The 14587-nt window shown below is 38.3% G+C and overlaps 6 protein-coding genes across 6 annotated transcripts; 4 read left to right on the top strand and 2 right to left on the bottom strand.

Moving 5' to 3' along the window:
• Positions 1 to 99: 99 nt before the first annotated feature.
• Positions 100 to 942, top strand: GCK72_017937 (uncharacterized protein; the record flags this gene model as incomplete). Its single annotated transcript, XM_003112461.2, has 4 exons — positions 100 to 162; positions 225 to 585; positions 635 to 754; positions 803 to 942. The coding sequence occupies 4 exons, from the start codon at positions 100 to 102 to the stop codon at positions 940 to 942; spliced, it is 684 nt and encodes a 227-aa protein (XP_003112509.2).
• Positions 943 to 1997: 1055 nt separating this feature from the next.
• On the top strand, positions 1998 to 2707 carry GCK72_017936 (uncharacterized protein; the record flags this gene model as incomplete). Its single annotated transcript, XM_003112643.2, has 4 exons — positions 1998 to 2129; positions 2177 to 2320; positions 2369 to 2503; positions 2555 to 2707. 4 exons carry the CDS (start codon positions 1998 to 2000, stop codon positions 2705 to 2707), a joined length of 564 nt encoding a protein of 187 aa, XP_003112691.1.
• A 387-nt stretch (positions 2708 to 3094) lies between these two features.
• GCK72_017935 (uncharacterized protein) lies at positions 3095 to 4118 on the top strand (the record flags this gene model as incomplete). Its single annotated transcript, XM_003112311.2, has 6 exons — positions 3095 to 3116; positions 3219 to 3297; positions 3561 to 3655; positions 3706 to 3761; positions 3813 to 3974; positions 4023 to 4118. 6 exons carry the CDS (start codon positions 3095 to 3097, stop codon positions 4116 to 4118), a joined length of 510 nt encoding a protein of 169 aa, XP_003112359.2.
• An 86-nt stretch (positions 4119 to 4204) lies between these two features.
• On the bottom strand, positions 4205 to 5899 carry GCK72_017934 (uncharacterized protein; the record flags this gene model as incomplete). Its single annotated transcript, XM_003112349.2, has 7 exons — positions 4205 to 4397; positions 4450 to 4793; positions 4841 to 4934; positions 4984 to 5429; positions 5510 to 5605; positions 5658 to 5759; positions 5816 to 5899. The coding sequence occupies 7 exons, from the start codon at positions 5897 to 5899 to the stop codon at positions 4205 to 4207; spliced, it is 1359 nt and encodes a 452-aa protein (XP_003112397.2).
• An 858-nt stretch (positions 5900 to 6757) lies between these two features.
• GCK72_017933 (uncharacterized protein) lies at positions 6758 to 8091 on the bottom strand (the record flags this gene model as incomplete). The annotated part of the gene is made up of 6 exons (XM_003112327.2): positions 6758 to 6896; positions 6945 to 7072; positions 7118 to 7208; positions 7272 to 7708; positions 7756 to 7863; positions 7915 to 8091. 6 exons carry the CDS (start codon positions 8089 to 8091, stop codon positions 6758 to 6760), a joined length of 1080 nt encoding a protein of 359 aa, XP_003112375.2.
• Positions 8092 to 10991: 2900 nt separating this feature from the next.
• GCK72_017932 (uncharacterized protein) lies at positions 10992 to 14120 on the top strand (the record flags this gene model as incomplete). Its single annotated transcript, XM_003112523.2, has 8 exons — positions 10992 to 11078; positions 11572 to 11862; positions 11916 to 12338; positions 12491 to 12684; positions 12737 to 13253; positions 13301 to 13600; positions 13647 to 13835; positions 13887 to 14120. 8 exons carry the CDS (start codon positions 10992 to 10994, stop codon positions 14118 to 14120), a joined length of 2235 nt encoding a protein of 744 aa, XP_003112571.2.
• Between the last annotated feature and the right edge of the window lie 467 nt (positions 14121 to 14587).

The raw sequence follows: 14587 nt of genomic DNA, 5'->3' as shown, positions 1-14587 counted from the left end.
TCTGATAACAACTAGTGATCGTTGTACTTTTGGTTTTCAATTGATTTCCATTCTTTATTGCTTATTATACATTTACAGGAAACTATTATATCCTTTAAGATGGCAACCAAAAGCAAAGGCGGATGGCAAGCGCTGGAATCCAACCCAGAGACGATTAATCCAGTAAGTACTTATATTAAAAATGTGGTTGTGAATAGGATGAGAAACTATTCGCAAAATTTCAGTTTCTCAAAAAAATCGGAGTGACTGGTCTCGAGTGTGTTGACGTCTACTCATTCGACCAGGAGATGCTTCAATTTATCCCAACACCACAACTCGCTCTCATTCTCTGTTTTCCAAGTGCAGAAGCACGTGCATTTCTCTCGAAGCAATACGAAGAGGTTGAGAAGAACGGAAAGAGACCAGAAGGAGTTTTCTTCATGAATCAAAGCGAAGAAATTGGAAATGCCTGTGGAACATTCGCCCTTTTCCATTCTCTCGCCAACCTTGAGAATCGTGTCAATCTCGGAAAAGGAAAATTCGCTAAATGGTTTGCAAAGGCCAAGCTTGTCAAGGAAGATGAGCGTTCGGATTTGTTGTCTGAAGGTATAAAGCATATTTAACTTTTTAACTTTATAAACACAACTTTTTTCAGACACTGATCTTGCGGAGGCTCACGAAGAGACTGCAGAGGAAGGGGACACAGAACAACCAGATAATGTGGACTACCACTTCATCACATATGTCAATAAGGACGGTCAGCTCTATGAAATCGGTGAGGATTGATTCAAATGATATTTTCTACTTCATTATTGACATTCAGACTCTTGTGCGCCCTTCCCACGCCCTCTCGGAGCCACTACTGACGCCACCATGATCCAAGATGCATCGGTCGCTGTCAAAGAGCTTATGAACAACGTCCAGAACCTCAGCTTCTCAGCTATGGCGTTGATTGGAAAGTAATATGAATTGATGATTGTGAGTATTCCTGTGAATCGAATTTGGTATTTTTAATCACTGGTGATTACGTTTTTCTTCCCATTTTGCCGTGTGTTTTTACTTTATTTTGACTATTTTCCCATTCTTATATAAAACTATTCATGCTGAACTTTCTCCTTCAAATCGATCATTAAACTATGCTGTACAAATTACACTCTGTTTAAAAAAGATTGTACACTCTGTCAAAAAGATTGGGACGCATGGTAACAAAAAAACATGTTATTAAGCAAATTAAAGCGATACGCTTCGGTCATCTTGTTCCTCTTTGTCCTCTTTTCCATTCGTTCCTTCGTATTGTTCTTCAATTTGAAGTGATGTGTGTGTGGAAAGTATGAAATCGCAATGTTTGTTTCGATTGAAGAAGTCAACCTGATATCAAAGTTTATATCCTCTCTTGTCCAATCTTCTTGTTATCTCAAGTCCAAGTTTCAACTTTTCTGGCGCCAGACAGCCGCTTGATTTGATTCGAAAAAGACTTGAGAATGAATAGTGAAATTTGATACGAGTCGTGGAGGTCGCCTGGACCACCGTATAAAATGAAAGACTGATTTTCGTACTTTGCGGACAAGACAAGAAGGTATTTCCCTTCTTTTCTTCAAAAATAATCATCTTACGGATATGTGTTATTTCCGAAATTCAAGTTTTGGAAAACCATATGAAACTTGATTCGCTGAGTAGATCAGAATGCATCTCTAGCACCAAAATCATATGATCTCACCTACTCATTGATCCTTTCCTCGTTTTCCTCGTTCTTCTGACACCCTTAAATGATCCACGTGATAGAATTGGAATCCCACGCCTTCTTCTTTTTTTCCTTTTCCAGCCTCTCTCCTCCCACCTTCCTTCTCCGTATCAGTATCAGTCATAAAAATACAGGTGGCCAATGCCAGCATATGTCACCGCCTGATTGATAGTGTTTTTAATTTCGATTTCTCTTTTTTCGAATTTTTGATTTCAGTTCTGTTTTGTTATTCTTTCAGTGTGTTCTATATGTTTTCTGAATGACAGAATATTTCAGAATGCGTAGAAATTCCCTTACCAACATGCTCGGTGAGTTCGTCGGATTCAACAGATCACCTGGAGCAAGACTCTCATCGCTTTCAAATCAAGAACTCAATCATGCGGTAAAAGAAGAGAAAAGAAACTTTATGGTGGGTTACTTTCGCTCACATTTAGAAAATTAATTCTGAGATTTTAGGAGCAAGAAGCCGTCGTTCGACCGGAGAAGAGAAAGCCACGTCAGCGATATTTGTCAGAAGGAGATATCCGAGTGGTTTCAGCACATCCAGTTTCAGTGAGCGAACTGAAAAGAGGACTCAATGTAGGAGATCGGACTACAGTGGTGAGATTTGATACTGAATTTCAGTTTTTTCAACTAGACGATTTTCAGAAGGTATCAGCTAATCCAGCTGGAGAAGAAGCTCCAGTCGATGTGGTGATGAGGGTGAAGAGTCCGAAAAGAAAGGACAGACCAACGAGTTTGATTGAGAGAATTCGTAGGAAGATTAGCTACACTAAAACTGGGGTGAGCCACTGAATTCTGGATCGATTTTATTCAAATTTGTATTCTTTCCAGGCAATAATTGAATCAGACGAAGAGAAAGATCATGTTGAAGACGTCATTCCTGGATTTCCAAAAAGAAGAGATTCAACTCGATCGGAACGTCTCTTCATTCCAATCACTCCAGTTGAAGCTGTTCCAATCCGAATCGTTCAAGTGTCGAACTAAACATTTGGAACTTGGAGCCAACTGACATCCTCAGGAATCTTCTTCGATCTCTTCTTTTCTTCACCTTATTGTACTTTTGATCATTCGTCGTTTTCCCATTTCCGTGTCCATTTCTTGTCCTATTTCTTTTTTTTCATAATAAAAGATTAAACGATTTTATCTTTTTCTTTTTCTCAACGAAACGTTTTCTTCGAGAAAATCTTTCTCTCTGACACTGAAATCAAAGTCTACAATTTTTGAAAAACGGGAATTGATCTTTGTAACTTCTTCGCATTCTTTCGTCTCATTCTCACAACATTTTTTCAGAATTCTGTCAGCAAAACTATAAATTTTCACGCAGTTTTATTTACTGAAAACAAGGAACTGAAAACGACGGAATAAAGCGAAATGAGAGTGTCTGTGATTACAGGTGAGAAGTCAAGTTGTGAGATCTTTGGTAGATGAAAATGAAGGAATTGCCTAGACCAACTTCAGAAGGAACTCAGATTCCTTCCAACATCTGTATTTTCAGTGAGTGATTCTTCTCATGCTGGAACACGTGCCGATGAAAGTGGACCGAAACTTGTGGAACTTGTCGACAAGTCACTAAAGTCAGTCTTCTTACTAATCCATTTATCCAAACTCTATTTCTGTATCTTCATGACTCATTCCTGACATCACAAGTTTATTATTAAATTCTTTCCGATTTCCACAGTAGAATGTCACTGACACAGAATTTCAATTCGAAAAAATGCCAGAGGAATGTCTCTTTTTTCTTCTCTCTGCCGGCCCGAAACATTACCGCCTGATTGATTGATGACCCCACATATCAGTGACAAGAGACCCTAAATGATAAATCAAAGACACCTTGCAGGGTCAATGCGACAGTCAATGAGGGAAGTCCGACTGTTGTGCCAGATGAAGTGGCTGCAATTCGAGATGCTCTTCTCGAGAATTGTAAAAACTCAGGTAATCTCAATATCATAAATCAGTTGAATAAATAAACATTTCAATTTCAGACGTGATCATCACGACTGGAGGAACCGGATTCTCCAAACGAGATGTCACTCCAGAAGTACATTCCACGTCATTCATTGAAACTTCTAATAATAAATTTCTATTTTAGGCAACACTAGAAGTTGTCGAGCGTCGTTGTTCAGGACTTGAGATTGCAATGCACACCGGATCACTTCAGAAGACTCCGATGGCTGCTCTTTCTCGTGCCATCGTCGGAATTCGCGGAAGTACGCTGATCGTCAATATGCCAGGAAGTGTGAAGGCTGTCAAAGTGAGTCTAGATCATCCAAAAGAACAAAAATATTGATTGTTCTTTCAGGAATGTTGGGAGATTCTGGAGCCTGTCTTGAATCATGCAATCAACCTTCTGAAGGGCACTGATGACGGCAGTGAACATCAGAGGATGAAGGAATAAATGTAATTATTATGTTTTTTATTGTAAATATATTTGAATTATTTTTGATAAAAGATATGAATTATTTTTGATAAAACTTTGACAACCTATTCAAGATCCTTAATAAATTGGAATACAGAAGCCGCGACAGGTTTTGGAGCTTCGAATGCAGCGAAATGTCCCATGTCGATTTCAGTGTAATGAGTGATGTTGAACAAGTATCGTGAAACTTCAATTGGAGTACGATCATAGAGCTCATTGAGACCGCTAGCATGAGCAGTTGGAGTGGATACGTATTTCCTGGAAAAAAGAAACATTTGTAAATTGCAATCAAACTCCCAACAATTCTTACTTTCCAAGGTCTTCACATCTTTTATCGAGGAAGAATTCTCTGTAGAATCTCTGCGAGGAAACGATATTTCCATTTGTCCAGTAGATCATTACAATTGTGAGCAACTCGTCATTAGTGAATCTCTTGTTGAGACCACCATCCGGAAGAGCTCGATAATCGGTATTGGTCCACGTGGAGAACTTTTCGATGATATATGCAGCAAGTCCAATTGGTGAGTCGTTCAGAGATGTTCCAGCAGTATCTGGTTTCGTAGCTTGAAGATGCATATATCCAGTTTCAACAATCATGACACCGAACTTCGAGAATGGATTGTGATTCTTTTGGAGTGCTTTGGAAGAGAGAGTCTGTAAATATGCTTTGAATTATATTGTGGATTTTCTTTTATACATACAGATGGAACAAGCCATCCGAGAATGTCGTAGAAAGTTCCCATGAAGTTAGCTCCTGGCATTGCTGGCACCATGTTCAAGTGGAGAGCGATAACGCTAAAAATAATTTTCAATGCCGAAATGTTAAAACAAAAGACAAACGTACTGTTCTGGATACACTCTAGTGAGGAGAGATGTAATGATAGCTCCCCAGTCTCCTCCTTGCAAGTAGAACTTGTCGAAGCCGAGTCGAACCATCAGTTTCTTAAAGACACGAGCACACGCTAATTGAGAGAATCCACTTTTCTTCGGTTGCTCAGACCATCCGTATCCTGGAATTGATGGAGCAATCACTTCGAATGCAAATTCCGAATTGATTCCATGCTTCTTTGGATCAGTGAGAATTGGGATGAGCTTGTAGAATTCGAAGACGTTTCCAGGCCATCCATGGGCAACCAAAATTGGCTTGACGATTTTGTAAGACTTTGGTGGTTGAACGCGGAGGAAATGCACTTGAAGTCCTTCGATTTCAGTGGTGAATTGTGGGAATTGATTGATAATTGCCTCTTGTTTTCTCCAGTCATACTTGTTAAGCCAATAGTCACGGAGTTTCTGGAAATGAATACGGTTCTTTCATTAGAAATCACAATTAGTGAATTTTCAATTCAAATGTGAAAAATTGCATAACTTACCAGAAGCTGTTTAGCATTGAATCCATAGAAGAAGTCATCTGAATCTTCCAGAACACTGTGAGAGATGCGAGCGTTTTCCAGACGATGTTTCAGATCCTATAAATATAACTTTAAATTTGAAGTAAATATTTGAAACTTTGTTACTCACATCAATAACTTTCTGATCCACATTCACTTTGAATGGTTTAATTTCAGTGTTGTCTGCTCTTATCTTTCCACTGCCATAAAAGTTATTCTCTTCGACGATTACCTAAACCGATTTTTGAAAATTAAATGAAATGAAGCTTCATGAAGCAAAAAACTCACCTCTTTCTCTGGCACCAAATTCCAAACAGTGGCGATGAGCACCCCGACTGCTACGGGGAGAAGAATCAGTTTGAGAATACCCATCTGAAGAAAAAAGAGAATTAAGATATAAATAAACAAGTGATATCGACGAAAAGAGAACTGATCAGTAACCGAACAGATAAATGAGAGTAATGATATTTTATTTGTGCCGTGCGCACGCTATTATATAGGAAAAAAAAAGCGATAAGACACACAGAAAACAGCAGTGTAGTCAAAATGACGAAGACCAGACTCAAATTTAGTTCAGCGCATCACAATAACTACAGAAAGCACGGTTTTTGGCAGATGGACTACACGTTGAAACACCGGAGATTCTGAGAAAGATACGAAACGGAAATTGAATAAGGGGAACGAATTTTTTCGAACCAAATTTGTGTCCTTGACTTGGAATTTTTCGATATTCTTGAAAATAAAACGAAGAATTCGCGAAAAAAAGAAGATACTGAAGCTCAAACGTATGAAACATTCGAAATAAACAACCGAATGATGAAGCATTTTCTCAAACGTTCTCTCTTTTCTCGCAACTTTTTCGTTTTCTTTTTTTCAACGGCCATTGCGATTTGGAGTAAACAACTGTCACAAAACACACACAAACCACACTATGTCCAACCCCTCGATGCCAATCGAAAGATATTGGAATCACCGATAATTTGTGACACAATGTTGAGTAACTTTTCCTAAAACAGAGCTAGGAAACACAAATCGTAAAAAATAGAAAACTTTCGTCTGTACAAAGGAACGAAATGCAATTCAACAACAACAACTATTGTTATTGAGAAAAAATAACTGCATTCATTCACAAGGAAATTACTGTATAAAGTTGGCAATAAAACAATCTGAAAAAGTTAGATCTTGAAGATATGAAATACTATAGATATACTATAAGATCATGAAAGGGTACTACTGGAAAATAAGGTGAGTATCGGGGGGAATAGAATGAAGATGTTTGTATTCTTCGAACAGATCGTAGAGAGATTCGCAGTACTTCGCATGCAACTCATCGACCTGTTCATTTGTTGGTTCGTCAGTTTGAGTAACTCTGAAATACATAACAATCGTTCTTATCATTTGCGAGGAGTGCACTTACCGAATGGGTCTTCCAACAACCGTTGTAACGGGCTTTCGGAATGGAAGAAGTCCAATTATGTACTGATTGAAAATTGATCTGCCACGAAGCAACGGGGGGCACAATCCGAATAGCGTTTTTATTTTTTCCTGGAATAATGAAGATTAAAATGAAGCATTTTAGTACAAAACTACCTGAACAGCTCTCAACTTCGACCCTTTCGGATTGTCATACTGCTCATAGAGATCGTTCTCACCGAAGTTATACATTGGAACGAGGTCTGCTCTGAAATACAGAAGTTAACTTCGAAGTTATGCTTTTGTCACTCCCCAGTTTACCCGAACTCACCCAAATTTCAGAGCATATCTGCAGAAACCACGTCTGTGTTTCAGCGTCAATGTATTTTTATTCGGATGCGCATCAAGTGCCTCTGTTGCTCCACCAACAACAATCGCACACGCTCTTCCTTTTCCGCACTTAGTGAGAGTGTATTCAAGTGATTCTTTCGATACTTCAATACCACCAAGCATTATTCCGAATTCGCGTCGCAGTGGAAAGTAAAATTGACCATTCAAAGTCATAATATGAGATTTTATGCCAGGGAACTTGTCTTCAAAGCCAGTAGCGTTCGTGCTCATTGCCATGAATCCTCCGATCGAGAACATGCCATGCGGATGGGATCCAATGATATAATTGCGATCAGGTGACAGCTCTGCTGTTTTGATCAATCGGAGTGGGAAGTAACTAGCGAAATACTTCCAAAAGACGTGCCTCCTGGCCCAGTTCTTCAAAATATTCTTTTAAATTCAATAGTTAGAATTTTAGAATATACCCATCTCCGTGACGCCCGTCTTGGTGTGTCAAAGTCGTAGTAGAACCAGATAGCGTAGAGTGGAACCAGGAACCACCATCGAGTATTGAACAAGATGTGAAATGGAACCTGAAAATTTTAATTCGACTATGCGATTCAATAAAAACTTTATTTGCTTACCCAAAGGTCCATAATTGGCAATATTACCCACATGAAAATGAAACCCATAACGGCAAGTGTCTCGAGTCGTCGCTGCCATGGCACCAGTAAAGGCGAAAGAATAGTCGACACCAAGGAGAATACCTTTTTGTCAGGAAGCTTCGTTTTTCCGGATATCGAGTTTAGCCGGAGTCTCATTTCTGAAAACCGACGTTGAACGAAAGACATTGAAATGAATCACCATGACAACATAAAAAGAGAAAGCATGCGGGTGGAAAATACATCAAACATCAAAAGTTTTGCTGAAACTCTTTTCAGCTTTTCTCAGAAATGCATATTCAATAGAAAAGATGTGCGTCATTCATTTTTGAAAAGAGACGTTTGCAAAAGTTTTTACTGAAAAAGCAGGGGGGTACTCGATTTTAGAACTCGGAAAAATAGAACTGCGACAAAATAAAACTGCAACAATATATAACTGACTAAAATAGAACTGCTACAAAGTGGAACTGAACACAATAGAACTGTTACAAAATAGAACTCCACGAAATAGAACTGAACGAAATGGAACTGCTACAAAATAGAACTGCTACAAAATAGAACTCTACCACTGGTTTTAAAAATGCTTATTGGGCTTATCTAATATAATTTTATACAGTTTTTTGTTGACTATTAAATAGACAAAGACTTTATCTTCATAAAATAAGTGGTTTTAGTCGACTTTTCTCCTCGAAAACTGGTTATAATTCTTCTAAAAAGTCACGAATGCAAACGCGCTCCGATCGAACTAGAGTTCTATTTTGTAGCAGTTCTATTTTGTAGCAGTTCCATTGTGTTCAGTTCTATTTCGTCGCAGTTCCATTTTGTTCAGTTTTATTTTTGTCAGTTCTATATTGTTACAGTTTTATTTTGTTGCAGTTCTATCTTTCCGAGTTCTAAAATCGAGTACCCCCAAAAGCAGAGTCTACTGTATTAAAGGCGCACGGGCTCGTATTATGAATTGGTTTCGCAGCGATGATATTTAAAATATTTTTTGTTACGTTCACTTTCAGATAATATTGGAATATCCTTTTGAGGATTAAAGTTCTACTTTGAAAATAATCTTATTAGTATATATTTGCATTTCCATTAAAACTAACATTTCCGCCAAAAGTGATCAAAACACATCGAAAAGATACTTCTCAAAACACCGCTTCCTACAAAATTGAAATGAGTGTTTCTAAAATGAACGTCTTCAAAAAATATCTTGGGTAGAGGTGTTTTTAAGTGTTTTGTCGTGACTCACGAGTACTCTTGTCTCATCATCGAATTGTTCCTTCATGTGATGATGATGATGATGCCTCACTTGGAATTTGAGAATTAAAAACTTCGATGGCATCTGGATCCTGCCAAAGGAGGCATCTGGAATAAAGGGGCTTTGAAGAATTGGACAATTGAAGATGAAGAGAGAGAGGAAGGGAGATAGACATGGTTTTATGGAAAAATGAGGAAAACTACAGTACTATCAGGTCTTCGGCACTTCGTGACTGGGCTTAATTATATATAAAAAAGGAATCTAAAACAGAAAATTAACGAAATGGTCTTAACTTTCGGTCTAACAGACATCTGGACCGACAGGTATCTACACCCTACCGTAATCTGCAGCAGTGTCTCGAAAGTTTGTGTTCCTCATTAGCTTCATTATAATCCCTTATCGTCAGCAGTTCTCAGAATATAACCGAGTGTTTTTTATGGCATGTCTACTGTCTAACAAAACATTCTATCATTTCTAAGAGACATCCCTTCATCTCCACAACTAAATCGCTCAGACGATTTGCTTCTTCCTTGCAAACGATCAAAGTTCAGCGGACTCCATCAAATTTAACTATTTTGTAGTCTCCAACATATCCATCATTTCGCCTCTCCTATTTCAAACCACCTGTGTTTTTTCATCTTCTTTTCCTGCAGTATTATTTCATTTATCTCCTGACTACGATGTACCCTCTCCTAGCTTTCTTTCTTTCTCCGATTTTCTTCCCGTTCCAAACAAAAACCGAGTTCAAAGTGGTTGCGCGCTACTATCCACCGAGAAGGCGACCCGATAGTAGGTCAGTCACAAAACTTTCGTTTCTCTATCATTTCCTTCTTCCCGAATTCCTTTTTCCATGCTATTTCTACCTCTGTTATCGTAAATTTTTTCGTCGTTTTCGTCGACGTTTTGACCATTCAAGGAAAAGAGTGCTCCGTATTAAATGCACTTTGAGGAAGGTCAACTTTGATTTTTTGTTGGTCTGTTGATTGGAACAAATAGAATTTTCAAAATTTAACATTTGAAGTATGAATCCCTGGACGAAATGTTATTTACTGAGCTACCGTATCCACCGTACATCTAATCGCCAACGTCTCCTATTCATCTATTGTTGTCCTTATTGATTGGTTTGGTGGCCCATCGAGATTAGACAGGGTCTTCACACTCCACTCTAGGTAGTCTTCTCCGTCTTTTTTCTTCTCTGCTCATCGATCCAGCTCTTTTCATCCAACAGCTTCAGTAATCTTAAAATGCCAACTTCCTTATTCTCTCCGTCTCCTTTCATTGACAAAACGGATTGAAAAAACTGCATATTCTATGCATCTGAGTGCCAAGAGCTCTCCCTTTTCTTCTTTTTTTTGCTCCTAGACTTCGAACACAAACACATACGTATTTTTGTTTTTTGCCCCTCCAGCTGCTCACTACACTCAATTTTGTACTCTACCCTCTCTGCTCCCTATCTGATCATTTTCTATCAGTACAAATACTTCGTTTTTTACTTTGAAAGGCCCGCCAAGCAGCACATGATCGTCTCTACTATCTTGAGTAAAAATTCCCGTTTTATCAGAAATTACGATAGTACAAAATAAGCTAGAATAGAGTTTGAATACATTGAGAACATTTTTTGGTATAAAGTCTAACTGAAGTTGATTTTTAACATTGTCCTCGAGAGAGGTGGTCAAATTAAGTTGATAAAGTTAAGTGTTTCCATTCCATCAACATTAAATTCGTTCATTTCACTATTTCCCCCTTTTCAACACCTTCAATCAAACGGAAACTCTATTTCTGTTTTTCAAATTCCCTATTTTTGCAGATGTCGTCCAAGAAGACCGTCCGTCCTCCGTATCCCCTACCTACCAAGTTCCCAACACCACTTGAACAGGCATCTTATAAGACTTATGTAAGTCTAAGACAATCGAATAAGATCATCTGATATTTGACCAAAGCTTGCACTTTTAAATTAGCATCAATTGAAACAAACTTTGATGTCATGTTTTGAAACGAAGTGTAGCTGAAAGAAAAAAGAAAAAAACAAGTTTTGAAGTGTTAAAAATCAAAATAGTATCTCTTGGAAAAGAACACAAAAACAACGTCTCAATAGATTGCGAACGGGAAAAAACACTTGTTTGAGTTGTGATTTAGGAAGAGTGTTTACGCAGTTAAAATGAGTTACAAACATTGAAAAGATAGAGGTAATAGTAGGAATAGACTGAGAACAAAGTGGGTATTACGCAGAAGTCGTCAGATTCTGAATTTCTCAGAAGTTAAAGTTAATGATTTTGGGTCATAAATAAAACGTTACAATGAAGCAAAACCTCTGCTCAGGCTTCCCAGTTATCTTAGTTTCTTTCTCCAAATCCAAACAAATTCCATAAAAAATTTCAAAATTTCAGAATTGGTTCGAAAACCGTCTTTGGCCTGTGAAACCTCTTCCATTCGTCGCCACTACCGTGGCCCTTGCTGCCACTCTCCACTACAAATATCCAGAAAATGCGATTCTTGACGTCCTCCCAAAGTTCTCTTCTGAAGCTGCTGAAATTGCCAAAACAGCGTTAGTGTCTGCAATTGGAACCTACGCAGGAGTATTCACACTTCGAAAACTTCTCAAGTATTTCTACTTCTCCTACAAGGGATTCCTGTTTGACAACCCAAAGAAGCCGTCTCTCAAAACTAAAATTTGGGGTGTAAGTTCTCTTTGAGAAAGTTTCATTCAGATTTTCACAAATTCAAATTTCAGATCGTTCGTCACATTCTCTCGATTTCTCCACCAATCCTGGAATCATGTGATACTCTTCTCCCAAATCTTCCAGTACCTGCACTCAAGGATACCATCTCCGAGTATCTTGACTCAATGAGACATATTCTTTCTGATCAGGAACTTGAGACAATTACTAAACAGGCTCAAGATTTCTTGGAGAATGAAGGAAAGACACTTCAGAGATACACAAATCTCTATTCCCTTTTCACTGACAACTACGTCACCTCATTCTGGCAGAAATATGCGTATCTTCATGGAAGATATCCACTTCTTATTAATAGCAGTGTTGCTCATTGTGATCTGCTGAAAGACAAAGATGCCACCAGAGCTCACCGAGCCGCTCGTGTCACCTGGATTGAGGTTATGTCTCATCTTGCAGTGGATCGCCAACAATACAAACCTGTAAGTTTTTCACATTTGTACTTGATTTACGATCAGACATTTAGTTTTTGTATTTTGTCCTCTCTTATCATTAGTCGACGCTTCATTTTTGCCCTAAAAAATGAGAGAATGTTATGATAACAAAAGATGTGTTATGATGACAATATTTACAGCTCGGTGATGGATTGGTGTGTACTAGACACTACAAGAATATGTATGCAGTGACAAGAGTGCCAGGAGAAGAGATTGATCAATTGAAACTTCATGGAGTACAGAAGCATATTGTGGTGGTGTTACGTGGAAAGTATTATAAGATTCATGTGGTGGATGACAAGAATAACATTTATAATATTGAACAGTTGACTAAGTAAGAGCTGAAAGATTTGATAGAGCTGCATTCACTGAGCTTTTCTTTTCAGAATCTTCCACGAAATGATTTCACGTGATGAGAAAGATGATGGAGTCATTGGAAAAGTTGCTGCATTGACTCATGATTCGAGAGATTCATGGTGCAAGAATCGTAAAAAATACTTCCTTGAAAACGAGACAAATTTTAAAATTCTCCAAGAAATCGAAAGTGCAGTGTTCTTTTTGACTCTTGATGAAGATGATGACTATGGTTATGACCCCGAGAGACCAGAAGTTCTCAACAACTTCCTGTCCAACACACTTTCTGGAGATGGAGCTAATCGATGGGTGGACAAGTCTCTCAACTACATTTGCTCGAAGAATGCTCGTTGCGGAGGAACTACAGAACATTCTATTGCTGATGGAGCAGAGTTTGATCATATTATGGAGAACTTTGTGTATGTTGATTTGGAGATTTTGAAGTATCAATCTGTGGAAGAGCAAGAGAAAATGGCTATCATAAAGAATGATGAGGGAAAAACTTTGAAGCTCGCAACTCCGTTGAACTTTGAAGTTCCAGATGAGGAGGTTTGATTTCCAAACTGAGGAGACATTTCATAATTCCACATTTTCAGATGCTCACTGAAATCACTCGATGCTACGAAGCTCATCAAGTCTCTAAGAATGATCTCGATCTCTTTGCTTTGGCATTCCGTGACTTTGGAAAAGGACGCATAAAGAAGTGCGGAGTCTCTCCAGATGCATTCATCCAAATGGCTATCCAGCTGGCAAATTATAGAGATCAAGGAAAGTTTGTGCTCACTTACGAGCCAGCTTCTGCTCGATTCTTTGCAAATTCAAGAACTGAAACATTGAGAACAGTCAATGATCATTCATGTGCATTTGTTGAGGCAATGTTGAATGAAAATGAATCTGTAAGTAATAGTAAAAACATTATCGAATTTAAAATAACAATTTCAGAAAGACGCAAAAATTGCTCTGTTGAAAAAAGCATGTGAAACTCATGTTCTCCGGAATAAGAAGTGTATGGTTGGACAAGGAGTCGATCGTCATCTCTTCGTTCTTTATATTCTCTCACAAGGAACTGGAACTCCAAGTCCATTCCTAGACAACTACATCTCACAGAAATGGAAGCTCTCCACTTCTCATGTAAGCTTTTTTGTTCTTCATTTTCATTTGTCATTATTTGTGATATTTTAGGTTCCAAATGTAACAAACCAATGCGATGAGGACACTGATCCAAATAACACTTGGCTTGGAGCTTGCTTCGGAGCAGTGGCAGCTGATGGATACGGTATCTGTTATCGTTTCGGTGGAAACCACGGAATCTTTGCTAACATCACCAGCTACCGTTCGGCAGCCAATACCGATTCAACAAGATTTGCGAAGCTTCTTGCTGAATCTTTCCATGAACTCTCCAATCTTTTTGTTTAAATTTTTCTCACTTACGGTTATCATTGTACCATTTTGAACTCATGTCAATTACCATTCTAATCTATTTCATATACTTACTTTTTCTGTAATTTTTGCCTTGTTTCCTGTCACGATGACTCACAATCTTCTCTCTCATGAAATCTGATTTTGTGAGTCATGATCAGTTCTTGAAATGTTTGTGAGTCACACGCATTGTGCCGAAATGTCAAATAAAGTTTCCGATCAAAATGACAATTGTACGAGCATGCCTCCATTTTGATTGCATCACTGAAAATAGTGCAGACAGAGAAGAAAAATGAAGAGAAGATGATTTTTTGGGGTGCAAACAACGAAACAAATCGTAACTTTTGATGTGGTGCACGTGGAGGAGAACTACAAAGTATGAATAGTCAAATGGGTGTCGGATATAGAATTCGCGGATTGGAGAAAAATCCTACAGTACTTTAGGTCATAATGATTGCAAAACT

The sequence above is a fragment of the Caenorhabditis remanei genome, chromosome V (assembly GCF_010183535.1).
Source record: "Caenorhabditis remanei strain PX506 chromosome V, whole genome shotgun sequence".
NCBI classification, from domain to species: domain Eukaryota; kingdom Metazoa; phylum Nematoda; class Chromadorea; order Rhabditida; family Rhabditidae; genus Caenorhabditis; species Caenorhabditis remanei.
This window is presented reverse-complemented; position numbering and strand designations above follow the sequence as displayed.